The sequence below is a fragment of the Balaenoptera ricei genome, chromosome 2, assembly GCF_028023285.1.
Source record: "Balaenoptera ricei isolate mBalRic1 chromosome 2, mBalRic1.hap2, whole genome shotgun sequence".
NCBI lineage: Eukaryota > Metazoa > Chordata > Mammalia > Artiodactyla > Balaenopteridae > Balaenoptera > Balaenoptera ricei.
In genome coordinates this window covers 165,733,009-165,751,806 of record NC_082640.1, presented here as the reverse complement: position 1 = coordinate 165,751,806, position 18,798 = coordinate 165,733,009, and the positions used below count along the sequence as shown (strand labels likewise).

Below are 18,798 nucleotides of genomic sequence, written 5' to 3'. Positions count from 1 at the left end.
TAGGATATTTGGAACTGAATAGTCAAAATACATCTGCTTTATTTCAGGACATACAGGGTAAGTCAGCCTTCAGGTATGCTTCCCAGAAGTTCAACTGAAAACTAAGTTGTTGGGTTTTTTCCCTCAGTTTTTGTAGATACTAAGAATAGTGCACCACTGATTATCAGAGTACATATAATCTAAGGCTAGTTTTAAATCCTTTAATCACCTTTCCCTTTCTACCTGTACTTGTATATCACAAAATGGAGGTTAGTAATAATTCTAAGCTGAGTCAGACTGAATTAGGAAGCAAGAAAAGCCTGAGTTATGTCAGCCAAATACATTATTGTAAAACGATCTGTTTCTGCCTCGATCACTCATTCTGAGCAGCGGCCTCTCTCTTTGTACAGAGTGGTGAGAGAGAACTGTACGCAGTAGCCCGCAGAAGGAATATGGGAATGAGGGTGAAAAGGAGAGTATCTAATATAATGTTCCTTATGTTTTAATTCCTGAAAAGAATTGAGTAAATGACTTTCCATGTAAATTAGGATGTGGATTATTGGAATTACAATTTAATTCCCAAGGTGGACTGTTTGCTTTTGCCATTTAATGACTCAGCCATGTGACATGCACAATCGTCAACAATCAAGTGTTGCAATTCAAATATTCAAGAGGAGGGAGCTTGGGACAAAGGGTTCTGTGATTATACAGGTTTCCTTGTGAACATGCTTCACTTGGAAACCCAAGAGATGTGTACACTTGAGGGAAACAAAGGAGATGTTAGCCTCAGGGAGTCTCATTAGATCAGCTATGTTTGGTGGCAGTCAGATACACACCCTGAAAAAAAAAAAAAAAAGCATACCCAATTGTTTTCCACAAGTTATGCATGACACAAACCTACTCATAAATTATGCCATAATCACCACTGCACTGTGATTTGCATAAGAGTTCAGAGCATATTCAGCTGATATATGACAGGCCTCACAACTGGAGACATGTACTTTACTTCTTCAAGTGTAAATCCTTGGAAAAAAATATGGTGTGTTGGTTTCTGGGTTGTTAGCTTTTTCCCCTGCTACTCAACTCCTGTTCCTGCATCTCTTTTGGGGGCAATCTTTGAAATTACATTGGTTATCATTTGCATTACCCCTAACCACGATCATAGCCTTTATATTATCTGCAAATAACTTTTAGTTGTTCTCCAGTCTAGATGTCATTCATTGAACTTTTGTAACCTGTTACTAGCAGTTTCACTGTGGAACTGAGCAGTACCAGCAGAAAGATAATTCTGTCTTTTGCCCTTCATTTGGGTTGCAGTCTTATCCTGTAGGCGCACACCTATGCACGTATAACATTGCACATTAAAGAAGAAACTTACAGTGATTCTTCATTTTAAAGAGGGGGGCAGGGGGAAGAAATCTCATTGCCTTGCTTTGTGTTCTAAAATATAAAGGGTAAATCTGAGATTTTTATTTTTTGGTATTAGTTTCGTACTGTTGACTAGAAATGCTTACAGGGATTTTAAGCAAAACCCTTACCTAGCCTTTCTGGCTGCATTTTCCAGTGTGAAATCTGTTGAAACAAACCAACAGAGCCCCATTTCCATGCTTTCTCTTCATTTTCCTCCTTCACCCCACTTGTATTCCCTGCTCCGCAAACCTATGTACACATCCCACTTCAGTGTAAGTGCAACCTCAGCCTTTCCTGAATAGTACTGAATGGAAGTGCAGTAGTTAGCAATGGCCTCATAACAATACTGCAAACCACACCGCCAGCCTGAGAATACAGCAGAAGAAAGCTACAGAAGCACAACTGGCCGCCTCAGGTCCCTATCTGGCAATGGTAGTGGATGAGAGAACAGATCAGAAATGCGGAGCACACACTTCGGCTTTGTTCTTAAATTTTGTCATTGTTTCTGCTTCTGATTTTCCAGTCCCCAAGTGAAAGGTAGATAACAAGGATCATTACTAGGCTAGGAAATAATACGTACCTTTAAACTGGCTTTTCTTGATAAGTCAAATGTTGGGTTTTCTTATTGACGACTTTTTAGGTAAAATCCTGATGCCTTGTTGTGGTTTTCTTTTCAGCATTTCTGTTTTGTTATTTTGAACCCTGAAGTAGATTATTTGAAAAAAGGCACATAAGCAGCTAGTGAAATGAGTTAACAAAGATTGACTGGAAGTATCTAATGATGGCTAAATTGAACACCAGATGATGGGAAACCACTGCATGCTGCCCTAATGCCATTCATTCTAAAGTTTTTTAAAATATAGGGTAACTTTGACTTTTAATAGATAACATGCAATTTTATGTACAGATCTTTGACTTATGTGTGTATTCAAAGCCAACTTACACTATATTTTCAAACTTTTTTTGGTGTTGCAACATTGAGGTTGTTTACGATTTTTATCTATTTTGTTTTAATTTTTTAGAATGATTCTATGAAACATTGATCTTTTTTTGTGGTGGTTAATAGAAGCCTTTTCCTTTTCTTTCATTTTAATATCTTGAAGTGTGGAAAAGAATGCATTTGAAATTATTTCTAACTCTTTGAATTATTTTAAAAAATGATTGACAATTTGTTAAATGTAATGGGTTGTCATGTGGAAATGCATAGAGGAAAAATGCATTTCATTTTATAACCTTCATGTACAAAGCAGCAGGTAAAGTGTGTGTTGATTAAACCAAGATAACATTGACAGGAAAAATGCCCTGCAGTGGTCTCTCTGGGTGAAGCTGAGTGGATTTTTCTTCCAGAAAACAGGCTTTGTGCATTTAGAACAGTGATGAGAGGGAGTCCTCACTGTGGGTTTTCTTTTTGAAACTTATATGTTCATCATGGCCCTTCAGTACAGAGAAGTTTCCAGAATTAGTCTATGCTTGTAATGTTTCTTAGACTCGGAAGCAATAGAGACTTTCATTATATTTTTACGCCAGTATTGTGCTTTTTTTGTATGCTAATGGATGTATTTAAAGCATTCTTGGAAAATGCTGCATTATCGTTATAAAGTCACTAGACCTGTACAGCTCTACTTATCAGGGGCAGAGAACTCTGAGTATTCAGACCTGTGAGCCTCTATGTCATCTCTTAGGTGGGATGGATGAATCAATGTGGCTAGTTGATTGGCTCAGCTGAGTCAAATAAACTGTCAATGACCAAGGATTCAGATACCAACTCTCCACTTAGCGTTCATTTCCTAACAGCCTACAAATATGTTCCCATCTCCAATGATACTAATGAATTTGCTTTGGTTTATCCATAAACTCTAATGTACGCCCCATTGTGACCAAGTAGCAAAGGAATATATACAGCTCAAGACAGGTTACTAACCTCATGATAAAAAGTTAACATACGTCTTTTTTTTATAGTGCATGTGCTATTGTCCTTCCCAAAAATATAACTCACCTTACTCGATCTGTCAAGCCCAGAATAAATTAAAATGTGATTTCTAGCATTATTGTTTTCATTTAGAAATGGTATGTAATATTCACACTGATAATAACAGCTAGTACTCTTCATTGTAACTCAAGGACTATGCAGTGACTGTATGTATAATCCTTAAGAGTAAACATTAAGGGCTTCCCTGCTGGCGCAGTGGTTGAGAATCTGCCTGCCAATGCAGGGGACACGGGTTCGAGCCCTGGTCTGGGAAGATCCCACATGCCGCGGAGCAACTAAGCCCGTGTGCCACAACTACTGAGCCTGCGCATCTGGAGCCTGTGCCCCGCAACAAGAGAGGCCCCCACAGTGAAAGGCCCGCGCACCGCGATGAAGAGTGGCCCCCGCTTGCCTCAACTAGAGAAAGCCCTCGCACAGAAACGAAGACCCAACACAACCATAAATAAATAAATAAATTTAAAAAAAAAAAAAAAAAAGAGTAAACATTAAAATGATTGTTACCATTTTAGGTTTTTCTTAGACTTTCCCCATCTTAAATAGCACTAAAAAATAGTGGGAAAGGGACTCTCCAATCACAAAAAACTGATAACGATAAAACATATTTTTTCCCTAAGAGCTTTTTTCTTCAAAATATTTGAAGGAAATTTCTCCTCTGATTTTTAACCTTCCACTTCCCATTGTTCCTTTCCTTGTTACCCAGAAATATTTCATACAGGAGAAATAAATAGATTTGGTCTAGTAAAATAGTTTATTTGGCCTAATAAAATAATTTATTTAAAATAAATTATTTGGTCTAATAAAATAATTCTTACATCTTATTTCAAGTGTTTTTATTTGGAGTAAAAGCACTTGGAGGCCCATGGGTGGGTTTCAGAGAGTCTGCAATTCCCCTAAAAGTATATACAAAATTCTGTGTGTTGTGTATAGTGTACATTTTCCTGGGGAAAAGAGTCTCAAAGTCCATGGCTACAAAAATAAGAACCACTGATTTATTAAAACCACCTGAAATTGCATGATTATACTGAGAGTGTCTTCATTACTTCATTACTTCTGTCTTCCCCCTCTACTCCTCTCACCTACTCTCCCCCCTTTCAATATCCTAGTAATTCTTTTCTTTTGGGGATCTAACCTTAGGAGTGTGTATGTGGTGGGAGAGGAGGGAGAATAATGAACCTGCAGGCCGAGCCTGAAGATAAAATCTGTTGAAATGAAAATTGAAGATTAAACAGCAACAACAAAACACTACAGTTGCAGTTATAGCAAGAGTGGGAGAGGATAGGGAGAATATATTTTGGTATAATTATATATTCATTCCAGGACGTATACTGGCATGTGTTTTCATAGACTGTATCAGTGCCACAATATTGGCTTAAGTTTTTGGCTATTTTAATGATAAGAACATGAGCAGAAGTATGCAAATATTTTGTTTGAGAATAGGGATTTGCAGTAGCCTAATTCTTTTATATACAGAATTATAATAACTAATCTTGTCTGCCAAAAAAGAAGTCAACTTCAACCATTTAAATTTCGCAATACATTTCTTAAATTGATACAGCCACTATGGAGAACAGTATGGAGGTTCCTTAAAAAACTAAAAATAGAACTACCATACGACCCGGCAATCCCACTACTGGGCATATACTCTGAGAAAACCATAATTCAAAAAGAGTCATGTACCAAAATGTTCATTGCAGCTCTATTTACAATAGCCAGGTCATGGAAGCAACCTAAGTGTCCATCGACAGATGAATGGATAAAGATGTGGCACATATATACAATGGAATATTACTCAGCCATAAAAAGAAATGAAATTGAGTTATTTGTAGTGAGGTGGATGGACCTAGAGTCTGTCATACAGAGTGAAGTAACTCAGAAAGAGGAAAACAAATACCGTATGCTAACACATATATATGGAATCTAAAAAAAAAAAAAAAGGTTCTGAAGAACCTAGGGGCAGGACAGGAATAAAGACGCAGACATAGAGAACGGACTTGAGGACACGGGGAGGGGGCTGTGTAAGCTGGGACGAAGTGAGAGAGTGGCATTGACATATATACTCTACCAAATGTAAAATAGATAGCTAGTGGGAAGCAGCCGCATAGCACAGGGAGATCAGCTCGGTGCTTTGTGTCCACCTAGAGGGTTGGGATAGGGAGGGTGGGAGGGAGACGCAAGAGGGAGGGGATATGGGGATATGTGTATATGTATAGCTAGCTGATTCACTTTGTTATACAGCAGAAACTAACACACCATTGTAAAGCAATTATACTCCAATAAAGATGTTAAAAAAAAAAAAAGCAAGTTAATAAGTTCATAAAGATTAGGAGTAGTTTCTTTTTATTTATGGCCTACAATTAAGGCCAAAAAAACTGCAATTTAGACAGAGCTCACTAATTGGCAACAATGACTGGTATCCTATTAGCTGTTGTTGATTGGCAAATTGAATTATTTAAATTCAGGCTAATGAACTGAATTTCTTGTTTCCCTAATTTTCTCATTTTCTTAACATATATATTTTTTCATTGAAAGCTATCTCAGTACCATTTTGGAATGGAGTAGATTATAGACAGACATAAGTAAATTGTATTGAAATAGATTATTGATCTTTATATTTTAATGAAATTGAGATTTTTTGACCATTTGCGTTTTAGCCTTATAGGCTAGGCATATGTTTCAGTCAGCTGGGACTGCTATAACAAATTATTGTAGCCTGGGTGGCTTAAACAGCAAACATTTATTTCTCACGGAGAAATTTATTTCTCACGGTTCTGGAGGCTGGCAAGTCCAAGGTCGAGGTGCTGGCAGATTCAGTTCTTGGTAAGGGACCTCTTCCTGGCTTGTAGATGGCCATCTTCTCCTTATTCCCTTACCTGGCAGAGAGCAGAAAGAGAAGCAAGCATTCTTGTGTCTCTTCTTCTAAGGGCACTAATCCCATGAGGGCTCGATCCTCATGACCTGGTTACCTCCCAAAGGCCACATCTCCAAATGCCATCACATTAGGGACTGGGGTTTCAATGCATGAATTCTGAGGACACAAACATGTAGTCCATGACAGTGCGTATTTTAAAATCCTGTAACAAATATTTAAGTAAAATGAAGACACTAATACATAAATTATATCAGTTTATCTTTACCAAACAGTGAGCTATGAATTAAAATGGAATTTAATTCAGTTGTACTCTTTTGGCATCATATGAAGTCACGGATTTCAAACCAGCTGTATGTGTGCTTTTAAAATATGTGCTAATTCTAAATAATATGAGCCCCATAGGTACATGGTGTGGGGAAAACTTAAGGCCCAAATAGTGGCTGTAAATATTTTCAGCCTTCCAAGATGGTTCATATAAATGCGATGCCGCCCAAAGACTGTCTAACGAGGTTCTGTTCAGTCTGCAAGTGATGATAACGCTTTGCTGAATGACTTTGTCCCAGATGCACTGTGAATAAGATGCCTGGGAAGGACAGATCAAAGCCCCCTTGAGGCATTATATGCATTTATTACGAGCTACTCAAATGTGACAGTACACAAGTCACCAATAAAGTAGCAGTTATTTTATGAAAATTATGGGGGCAAGGGTGAAGTTCTCTCAAGTATGCCAACAAAATGTAATTAAACAGATTATATTGCTAAAAACAGTCTGCTTTGGGCTGATTTTGCATAATATATTCATTTAACTTGTGCCCACATAGCCAAATATTTAAAGAGGCAGAAACGTTCAACCCGGTTTCGCAGTCTGAGCGTTGAAGGCTGGGTTGCAGAAGTCCTCAAAGGCAAGGCCTCTGTGTGTTAGGTGAAGCTGGGAGAATGCAGGGGAGAGCCAAGTTTATGCTCCTAAGTGTCATGGGTCTCTGTCAGTCTCTGTACGGTCACAGAGATCTGAGCTGAATGGCCCTCTGCACCATTTTCCTTCCTTTCCCTCTTAGCGCAAACAATTTAATTTTGAAAAATCCAGATTTTATATATCTCCTCCAACTACTTAAAATGAAAGAATAGAAAGAAAAATGGCCTTGACCCTCGTAAAAAGGATGGCTTTGCACTTGAATTTTCAGTCTCCTCTCTCTCAAAGTCAGCTTTTTTTTTTTTTTTTTGGTAAAAACTTTTAGTATGTAGCTGTTAGCTCTGGGAAGAGTTGAGAACACAGCTGTTGGATTGAGAATGAAACCATTCTTAATCATTTAGCTTTTAAAGCGATATTATCAATGACTCATTTTAAAACCAGTATTTCTATGAAACCTTCTAAGATACTGTAGGTAACGAAGACCTATCTGGGTTCAGGATTGGCTGCATGTGACATATCTTTCTCTTTTACTTTTCCTGCCTTGTTTCAATTAACAATGTACTTATTAATTTTAATTGGTGAAGTCATTCTTATGTCTGAACTTTACTTCCTGTGAGAGCATACTTTGTGCTGTATACATAATTGAAAGCTGGTATATGTGCTAAATTCCTTTTTTAAATCACTACTGTTGTCTAGTGGTTCATATATTCAGATCTAATAGTTATATTTCACTAAATAGATAAATAATTTTACCAATGCAAAAGTGATAAAATCTATTCCACTTAGTAACTATGCCTGAATTTATGGTATTTACTATTAAATTAAACCTTGTCGTCCTAACACTAGTTGAGATGAGAAAAGTGATTCTTTTATGACTATTTTTCTATTGGAGAGATTATCCTGAGTAGGAGTTTTCATTTTTTACATTTTTAAAATGTTATTGTTAATAGAGGATAAATAGAAAATCTAAAAATTAAGTAAACTTGAAATGATTTTTTATAGCTTTGTTTTAATAATTATGTATTATGCTTTATTTGCAGGATCGTGTACATGCGTTAGAAACGGTAAGTTGGGGCATTTTCTTTCTCCTATCAGGATTACTGCTGTGTCCTGATGTGGATTTCAGAGCACTCCCCAAAGGAAGCAGTTCTGGAAAGCATTTCTAAAACTACATCTAAGATTCAAAGGGGAAAGTAAGCTAAACTATACCAGAAAGGTATGTAGATACAAACTTTTAAAATGAAAAAAAAAAAAAAAAAATTAAGAAAAAAAGTGTGTGTATTTAAGTGGTCACTGCTCTCTCAAGACAGGTGATGCCCTTATGCACTAATTTATGGAAAACAAAATTAGCTTAAATGTAATTATGCTTATTTGTTTCTGTATTTCCCAATCACTAAAAGGACTAGTTGATAAGAAACTAAAATCAGGATGCTATTTATACTTTGAAGGGCAGACAGTCAACATTTTTTTTTTTACAATATCCAAATAATGATAAAAGCTGGTTAGCCTTTTTTTCAATAATCTTACTTGCAGGAATCTGGTATTAGGAAATCATTTTTTTTAAGTGCAAATATATAAAGATTACATGCTTGCAATATTTACTGGAAAATGATATACATTTTAAATAGAAAGAAAGGGGAGATGACTTATTATTCGGCAATAAAGTAATGGTTAGATAAAGTGTGAAGTTTCCACCCAGCATGACACAATGATTTTGGAAAAGGTTTCTTATATAGTTAAATGGAAACAAATTCAAGATATAAAATTACATGTACTTTAATGATAACATATGATGATAGGTGTATAAAAAAAAGAATAGAAGCAAGCAAATCTTATAATAGTGACTTGTTAGACAAGAATTAGGGCTGTGATATCATTCCTTTCTTTGTTTCTCAAGTTTTAAAAAACATGGTTAATTACTTTATAAATAAACATTTTTATAATGAAAACCACGTGAATTGAAAGAATGGTAAAATAAATTATGGTACCACCTTACAATGAAATATTATTCAGCCATTAAAAGTCATATTTTCAGGGGGCTTCCCTGGTGGCGCAGTGGTTGAGAATCTGCCTGCTAATGCAGGGGACACGGGTTCGAGCCCTGGTCTGGGAAGATCCCACATGCCGCGGAGCAACTAGGCCCGTGAGCCACAACTACTGAGCCTGCGCGTCTGGAGCCTGTGCTCCGCAACAAGAGAGGCCGCGATAGTGAGAGGCCTGTGCACCGCGATGAAGAGTGGCCCCCGCTTGCCGCAACTAGAGAAAGCCCTAGCACAGAAACGAAGACCCAACATAGCAATCAATCAATCAATCAAAAAAAAAAAAAGTCATATTTTCAAAAAGAAAATATTGACATGCTGTTATATACAGGGGGAGGTATTTAAAGCTATATGGAGAGTATGATACAAATATTGAATATGCATATTTTGTGTTTAAAACTTTTGAAAACACACAAAATATTGAGTGACTTGGGTCTAGTGGTGATTTTTTTTTTTTTATGTTTTTAATGAGCAGGTGAAAAATAAGAAACTTTTAAACAATAAGGCTAGTTAAGAATAAAATATTTATATTTTGAGTGTGAGGAAAGGAAAGATGCTAATACAGAGTATTTTGGTCCTGTGTAAGCAAGTGATTTTGATTGACAGTGTGCAGACCCTAGCTGGGAAATAATCTATTCCTTAGATTTAACCAGGCCATTGGGAAAGTACACTGACTTTCTCGGTTTCAGTATGATGACATAGTAAGTGAATAAAATGTTTAGTGTTCCTCCACATATATTTTACTTATCCTTAGAAAGTGTCTTGCCAACAGTATTTGACTTGTAAATTAAATGCTCTTTTTAAAAGTATGAACCAAAACAGAAATGTTGAGTTTGAGGACCTGGGTTCAGTATACAAAATGCCACTTCAACATTTAGTAAATCGCTTGTTTCTTGATTCCTTCATCTGTAAAAATGAATATAATTAAACATATTTTATCACACTGTTGTGAGAATTAAGAGAGAAAATATATGTGAAAATATTTAGGACCAAACAAATGTTAGGTTATCATTATCATTATCATTACATGATTGCTTATTATTTCTTATTTAATCATTTTGATTATACTAGTATGTCATGCGAAGCTGAAAATTATCAATAACAACAAGAAGCCTATAACTTTTATTAGTATTTGTTGGTCTTTTTTATTTACATAATCTCTTTACTAACATAGTACTATGGTATAAAATCTTAAATGCCTTATTCTAAGGGTTCCTCTAAGAATAAAGGTAAAAAATAAAAAATCATCATGAGAAAAATAAAACTGGTTAAATGAACTAGGTTTTTTACAGTGGCAGTTTTCTCAAGATGGTTTTAATTTGAAATAATTATCATAAGTAAAACTTCAGTAATAATGAATGAAAATGCTCAGTAATAATGTTAATGCTCAAATGTTATGAAATCCTTTGACTTCATATGGCATTATAAAGAGTGGATTTAATATACTTGGTAGACTATTCAGCTGATAAAGTATTTTATAGTTCATAAAATCAAATATGCTGGAAGCAGTCTCAAGACCATTTATTAGTCTCTCACAACTTAGCACTTAAACCATAGAAAAATGTTGGTGGTCTCTCATTTGGTTTAGGTGGTATTAGGGTATGTAAGGCTTTGAATGTAGGGTATGTGTCCTGGTGATACAGATCTGCAAAATTGGAAATTTCATTATTCCATTAGGGGTATTTACAATAGATTAATTTTAAAGGTTTAGTAGTTATAATACCTGAAAATAAGAAGGTCTTTTTTGTTATAATGAGCAACTTGATTTGGCTTGTCACCAATTATCTATATGCTTAGGTCGCAGTTGTGTCTGTTTCCCTTCTCTTTCTCAATACTTCCCTCTCCTTCTTCACTAGCAGGTAAGCTTCTTGGAATAGAAATTACATTTTATTTACAAATGCATCCCCAGGGCCTGCAAAAAATTTCTAACGTATAGTTGAAAATCAATAAACATTTGTAGAATCAAAGAATGAATGTCAAACTGAATGTATATAATCCTCACATAGACTATTCTTAAGAATATAGGTATACACAGTACTGATAGTTGAGGGAAAAAAGTACCTAGAAGCATCAATTTATTCTTTTTTCCCTAGCCTTTCTGCTCAGTATTACACTTTATTTGGTGTTTCACAGAAGCTCCCATGATCTTCATTAAAGTTTAGTGTGAATTCTCCTAGGAAGGAACCACCTTCAGCCAAAACATAGTAGGTTGATTCCCCAAATAAAGCTAAGTGATTACCTCAAAAAAATCTTGGTTGAGAGCCCCAGTTCATGGGCCATGGATGGGACTCAGAGTGGATATTTATTGGGCACTAAGGTACTAGGTAGACAGTGAAGAGGAGAAAAGGAAAAGGAATTGTGATCAGTTCTCTCAAGGAGCTTGCACTTTAATTGAGGAGAGAAGTTGCTTACATATAAATGAATTAATGATGTAAGATAAATATGCACTGTCTACAACATGTGAATGAAACAGTACATTTTTTAGAAGGCATTACAAAGAAACAATAATTGTAAAATAAATTAACATCATTGCAGTCTAGGTTCATCATGGAAAAGCATGGCTTTTGTAGTTTGAGGACATGATGGAGGAGATTAGTTTCCTCTCTGAAATGGGAAGAATCAGTAGTGTCAGGTAGAAAGAGCCAGAGAAGACATTCTATATTGGGGATGTAATAAAAGTTTAAAGGCAATAATGAAAAAAGAGTTAGTAAAAGGATATTTAAAAAAAAAAATTTTAAGGCAAAATCATGAAATCATGACCCTCATACAAATATAAAATGAACTCATGACAAATGAGTTTAACACATTAATTAATCAGAGAACGAGCAAGATGTTACAACTCACTTAAAGGAACATTCAAAGAGCAATAGAGTACTGAAGTGAATTTAAAATAGAGGCAAAACTGGCTTCTTCCATAGTGGAGGAAGGAAATCAATTGAACCTCCCCAGACAAAATTTATTTCATGTCTATGTACAAGAATCATTTGCATAGCAATCAGTCATCTATAACTCACAGAGTTATAAATAGCTCAAAGACAATGACTGATACAGAGATCCTGTAGAATCAAAAAACCCAGAAGGGTCCGCTAGGCAAAAACTAGTTTTTCACTGAAGATACCCAGTAAGTTTTTGTTCCATTTCAAAGGCTTTCACATCTTTTTTTTTTTTTTTTTTTTCTTATAGGCTCATTATCTGTAAAACTTTGAGAGAGTAATAGACACTTCGGAGTTTTGGAATACAAACCGAGGAGTTTCGATTTGATCTTTTATATCAGGGATACAAGTGGGTTTCTTCCTGAGTGCCAGTTCCTGCTGGTCGCTACTGGCTATGGAAACACTCCGTCGGGAAGGACTCTGGGCCGCTCCTTTGGAGGGCGCCGCTGTGATTGCTTTGCGTTCTCTGGTGTGTCCATTGCGAGGTTGGGAGGTGAAAGGCGGTAGCACGGCTCTTTAGCCAGTAAGTAGTCATTAATGGTTTTCAATCAGGGCTTGTGGCGTGGTGAATGTGGTGTGCAGGAGTACAGCTGGAGTGGTGGTGTGCAGCGTGGAGTGGAGTGGTGAGAGCCTGCAAGGAGGAAGAGGGAAAGCGCAGGTGGAGGTAATACGACTTTAGGACTGTGCTTGGAAAATTAGGAATTGGGACAGTTTGGTGCCAGAAAGGCAGGGTTAGAGTGATTACCCTTGTTTATAGAAAGGCACCAGTGAACTTAGTAAGTGGGAGGTCAAGGGAGAAGAGGAGATATAGGCAGTACAGTAAGAAGTCAGGGTCATTTTAGGAAATGAAAGGGAAGGGAAGGCTGTTCAGCTTGGAGATACACAAATTCTGTTTGTCATATCGCACCTCAGATCTGTCTTTATTTTCATTTCCATAAATGCCGTGATAATTTAGATTCTCAATACCTTTGTATTAGTTAGAGTTAGCATGACCTCAGTTAAGAGAAATCCAAAAAGAATTATGGGTTAAGTCAGATAGAAATTAGTTTCGCTCTTGTTTAACAATCCAAATATATCGTGTCCATGGCAGGTATGGTGTCAGAAACCCAGGCTTCTTTTGTTGTTTTGCTCTACCATCTTCAATATCCTGCTTCCGCCTCCTGATCTAAGGTGCCTCCTCCACTCCAGCCCTTAGATTAATATTGTAACTAGACAAAAGAAAGAAAGAGCATGTATGTAACTTGCCTTTAGTGAAAACTAGAATTTGCACATATCATTTCTGTTCATTTCCATAGACCGGAATTTAGTGACATGATTATAACTAGCTTTAAGATTCAAAAAGAACCAAATAAACCATAGACTTTTGGAAATTTCAAAGTAAACTTCTAAGCAACTCACAGGTCAAAAAATAAAAGAAAGGATATGCCCAACTCATTAGGAATTGGCATAACCTTTGAGACAAAATCAGACGGAATGTATAAATAAGGGAAATTAAGGAACTTCTCACACATTAACATGGATACAAAAATATTTTACACAAAATATTAGCAAAATAAATCCTGGAAGGTATAAAAAGGATAATTACTCATGAACACTGACAAATTACCAATTCATCAATTGAGTTTATTCCAGGAATTGAGTTGGTTTAAAATTAAAAAAATCAGTCAGTGTAATTCACCATAGTGACAGATTGAGGAGAAATAAATTTAATAAGGTCATCCCAATAGATGAATAAGAAGATTTATTCCTATGATATCATTATCATCCTCATAAACCTTTTAGAAAACTAAGAATAGAAGAGAACTTCCTTAATCTGATAAAGGTCATGTGAAAAAAAATCTCTGGCAAACCTCACCTTAGCATTTTGAAAGTCCCTCTTTAAGACCAGGAATAAGCAAAGGATGCCCCATTCTACAGTTTCTGTTAGACACTGTGTTGGTGGTATTAACCAGAGCAGTAAAACTATCATTATTTGCAAGTAATATTATTGTTTGTATAAAAAGCTCTAGGAATTCATAGTTAAATTATGAAAAATAGTTTAACAAGTTTGATAGAAACCAGTATATGAAAGTCCCTTTTCCTTCTAACTCCAGCAACAATCGCTGAGAAAATGTAATTAAAGTTACTATATCAATACAAAAGTAACAAAGAATACAAAGTATACAGGAAAATGTCTGACAAAAAAATTCAAGCCTTTATAGAGAAGACACTCTGGAATAGTCAAGATACTTCTGAAGAAGAGGAAGTGGGGAGAGTTTTCCTAACATACATACAACCTTATTAAAGCTATTGAAATTAAGATAGTGTAGTCTTGACACAGGAATATATAAATAGGTTCATGTAATCAAATAGAGAATCCAGAAACAAATATGTGTACATAGAAACTTGGTGTCTGACATACCTGGCATCACATATCAGAGGAGGAAGGATGGACTTTTTAATAAATGGTATGAAAAAAATGAAATTGAACCCCTATCTCAGATGCAAAAGTGGGTGAAAGCCTAAATGTGAATGATGAAACCGTAAGACTTTAAAACGAAGTATAGTTTAGTATCATCATGACCCTGGGACTTTGGAGGATTTCTAGGGGTGGGGGTAGGGGCACTGAAAACATAGGTCATAAAGGAAATGACTGATTTGACCACATCAAAATTAAGAACTTCCATAAATCAAAAGACAACATAAAAAGAATGAAAAGAAAAGCCACACTTGGAACACATTTGTAGCAGAAGATATAACTGACTAGCAGTTTGTATCCAAATCAGTTTGTATCCAAATCTTATTGCCAACAAAGCAATTAGAAAAGGATAAACAACCCAGATTAAAAAAAAAAAAAAAAAAAGAAAAGAAAAATGATAAAAGGCATAAGCAAGCATTTCAGTTGAAGAAGAAACATGTAAGAATATATTCAATGAAGAGTGGCCCCCGCTTGCCACAACTAGAGAAAGCCCTCGCACAGAAACGAAGACCCAACACAGCCATAAATAAATAAATAAATTTTTTAAAAAAGGAGTATATTCAGCTTCATTCATAATTAGGGAAATGATGACTAAAACCACAAAAATTGTCATTTTCTTTATGTATATGTTTTATGTACTCATTTGTGTCTATGACACATTTTACCAAAAAGCAAAGGAAATTGAAACGTGTTATCAGCACTTTTTTTTTTTTTTTTTAAATTTTACAACAGAATGATTAATGCTGTCCCTGACAGTCAGGTTCAAAGAAAACTGGTGCGGTACAGCACAGTCTCCCAGTAGTGTACCTCCAGGAGTGCACAAAAATCTTCCAAGGGGCAGTCAAGACACAAGTAGGTTTAAGAGAATCCATTTTTATATCCTCAGCTACTACCTGCACATTCTCTTAAAATAGCTCTGCTTGAAGAGGCCCTCTTACTTTTCATAATCAGCCTCCTCCCACTTTGCAGAAGAAAGGCCTCCTTCTCACCCATCCAGGGACCCATGATGGCAAATTCCCCCAGGCACTTCAGGGTGCCAAACAAGGGGCAGTTTATGATTTGGGTGCCTTCATGTCCTCCTTTAATCAGGTCACTAAGGTAAGGCTTCTTGTCCTTCTTAGTCATCCATATATTTTTGATAAGAACAAAGGGTTGTATTAGATATATGGGGTGTTGAGAATGGGTTGTTCTGAAATCGGCATGTATTGTTGATTGATGTTGAGGAGGAGTAAAGACAGTTTTATTTAATGACCTCACCTCTTCCACCACCTACTATAATCAGAGAATGTATAGCTCCAGAAAACAAAGCTAAGATGTGTTGGAAAGAAAGCATTGAAAGCCGCAGTGTCTTATTTCATCCAGGTGACAAACTCTGGTCCGGCTCCATGCCTTATCTATTTATCTGTCTTAGAATTATGATTCAAAAGTGAGACAGTTGTCACGAGGACACATTAACACATTACATAGAATTGAAAAATGAAGTCAGGCTTTTTTTCTGCCAGAAAGTACTGCTGATTTGGCTGATTGGTTTGACAATGAGGACTGGCTTTGCCAGTCTGCAGCTCTAAGTTTTGGATGCAGATATATTTAATGCTGAGATAAAATAAATATATTAAAATTTTATACTGATAGAATGGTATTGAAATTGATAAGATTTTTATTTTTTGCATGTGTTAAGTTCAATGAAATATCTCTAAGTGAAAAAAGAACAGTTGTAGTCATTTAAGTCTTGGTGAGTAAAGCCTTTTGGGTTTACCATCCAGAAATGGAAAGTGAATGACTTTAATAACTACATTACAATCCTTTGGCAAGTCAAGTGGTTTCTAATTCTTTGCTTTCAACAAAATTGAAAGAGGACCTAATCGAGCTGGTAGATCATTAAAATTAATTTTTGATGACAGATCACTATGTAATCTTTGCTATAAAACTAGGAAGGCATTCAAGAAATTGAGTGACATTGTTATAACAAAACTAATTTCATTCTCATGTACTTTTTTATGTGAACAAGACTTCTCAGTGAGTAAATCTATAGAAACAAAAAATAGAAATAGAAATGGAACCCTGTCTTATTGAAACAAAATTAGCATTTACCCATGGATACATGAGCTAATTGAGTACAGGAGAAGAGGAAGCTATATCCATCCCAGTAAGAGATATACATTTGGAAGCCTCGAGGTTTTTTGATATTTCACATTTAATTTTTTCTCAAAATTTTAATATACCTAATATTAATTATATGATAATTCAATTCCATAATAATGTTTAACACTTAGAGCATTATGGTCACAGAGAGTTTTAAAAATCAGTTCTTCTCTCTGTATATATATACATTTTTGTTACAGAGAAGGATGAAGTATGATAGGATAACCAATAAATAGGCCTGCAAGCATAAATATATTTTATATTAGGATAAAAGTCGGTGAGGGAAAACAGATTTGAAATAAATTCAAAGGGAAAAGGAATCATATAAAATCTGTCTTTTAAAGAGGATGGTATTTAGTTATTTTGTAAGTGGATAAATGGTGGTAACAAATTAATGAGATTTAAAGTTCACTGGATAAGTTTATATGAGTAATATAAAAGTTTTATTTGAAAATGACAATATTTACTACATTCAAGAATTTTCATCCTTTGCAACTACCTAAACTTATGATGAAAACATTCCGACAACTTAAAAATGTGTGTATGGGAGGGGGGAGAGTAAGGGAGATACACAGTTTAAAAATTATTTAGGGAGGATGTAATCAAAATTTTGAAAAGTATTGACTGAGAGCAAATGTGTAACTGTGTAGTTGCAATTTGTCAGTGTTTAATCAACTTCTCAAACCAAAGTTACTTAAAACAATCTAAACTTCCTGTATTTTTAGGATATACTTACAGAGAAAACATAATTTACAGGATAAATCCTAACCTGCAGCTATATGGAGAAAAACATGCACAAATTTGCCTATCTGAAAAAAATTACGAGACACAGGAAAACTGTTAGAAATATGATTTCTATTTTTAAAAAAGTGCTAGAGGCTTAAGCACATCTCTAAAGGATTCATTCAGCTAATATTAGTGGTACCAGACTTGAAGTATGCACACCAGTTGATCTTCAAGATCTTGGTATCCATAAGTACAAGAGTATACCAGTACGTCTCTGGAAATTACTAAGAGATGCTGCGTATTCTGATTTCACCTGTCTACTGTTAGACACTGATTGTTGGGGATTTACTTTCAATTTCCTTCCCTTCCCACTATGGATCTAACACTAATTGTGCTTCACCCTACTACGTGTGCAAGCCAGTCTACAGGCACATAAGTTGTTGAAGAAGGACCATTATTCTTTGTTAGGACACCAGAATCTGCTCTGGGGCACTTAGGAGTATATGGACCCAATAGTGTTAATGTATTTAACTAAAGTGTCCCGGTTTAGCTGAGGAAATAACTGACTTGAGTATGTAAATGTGGCCAAATAACAGTTAATTATCTGCAGTGCCTCTTCTAAGTATTTGTAAGAATCTTGAAGCTGGGTAAAACTTGCCTTTATCTCTTTATAAAGCCAGAACTTGCTGTTTCAAAACCAAAGATCAAGCCAGGTTCATTTTTGGTCTTGCCAAGGCTATAAGCCTCTCATTGAAGTTGCCTGAAAGGTTCAGTCAAATTGGCTTTACACCAAATAAAACGCAGTGTGCTCTGTACGGTTTTGACCCAGAATCAGGTGAATCTCAGCAGTTTTGGCTGAGCTGCATTGTAAAATTTTGGATTTGTTCAAACTTGACACTTCCTGGGAACCCATTCAAACTGAAACCGGAAAAAGGTTTTGCACAAACCCTGTCCTAGCCCGTTCTGCCAAGTTTCCCACTGCTCTAATGTTAGTCTACCTTCTGTATATTCGCATCGAGGGCAAACGGAAATATCCTCATGAATCTCTCATGAGGGATCTTGGTTGAAACAATCTAGACATTCTCCTTTCGCCACCTTGTCCCAAAATACAGAGTCTGTATTCTGTGTTAGTCAGTATTAAAATGTGTATATTTTCCAATAATGGGGTCATCTTCAAAGGGTTAAATTGCAAAAACATGACTGTGCTTATGTTAAAATGCAGAAAATGGTGCTGAAACCAGTGGGCTGTTTATACAGAGTTGCAACCTTGTGGCAAAAGGTGATGACCAATTTAAAAATGTAAGACTTCCTTCAGCCTGCAAAGATCGTTTCTCACCGCGCT

General features: G+C 35.8%; 1 protein-coding gene and 1 long non-coding RNA gene across 4 annotated transcripts in view; one reads left to right on the top strand and one right to left on the bottom strand.

Annotated features, from left to right (window-relative positions):
- Positions 1-18,798, top strand: part of CEP128 (centrosomal protein 128) — a 428,617-nt gene that overhangs the window by 366,409 nt on the left and 43,410 nt on the right. For both annotated transcript variants that reach the window (XM_059915805.1, XM_059915804.1), the window contains one exon: positions 8,199-8,222. In XM_059915805.1, the coding sequence (XP_059771788.1) occupies positions 8,199-8,222 (24 nt within the window). The remainder of the gene's footprint in view (positions 1-8,198; positions 8,223-18,798) is intronic.
- Positions 12,025-18,798, bottom strand: part of LOC132360719 (uncharacterized) — a 75,822-nt gene continuing 69,048 nt past the window's right edge. For both annotated transcript variants that reach the window (XR_009501164.1, XR_009501165.1), the window contains exon 4: positions 12,025-13,338. This is a non-coding gene — a long non-coding RNA (uncharacterized LOC132360719). The remainder of the gene's footprint in view (positions 13,339-18,798) is intronic.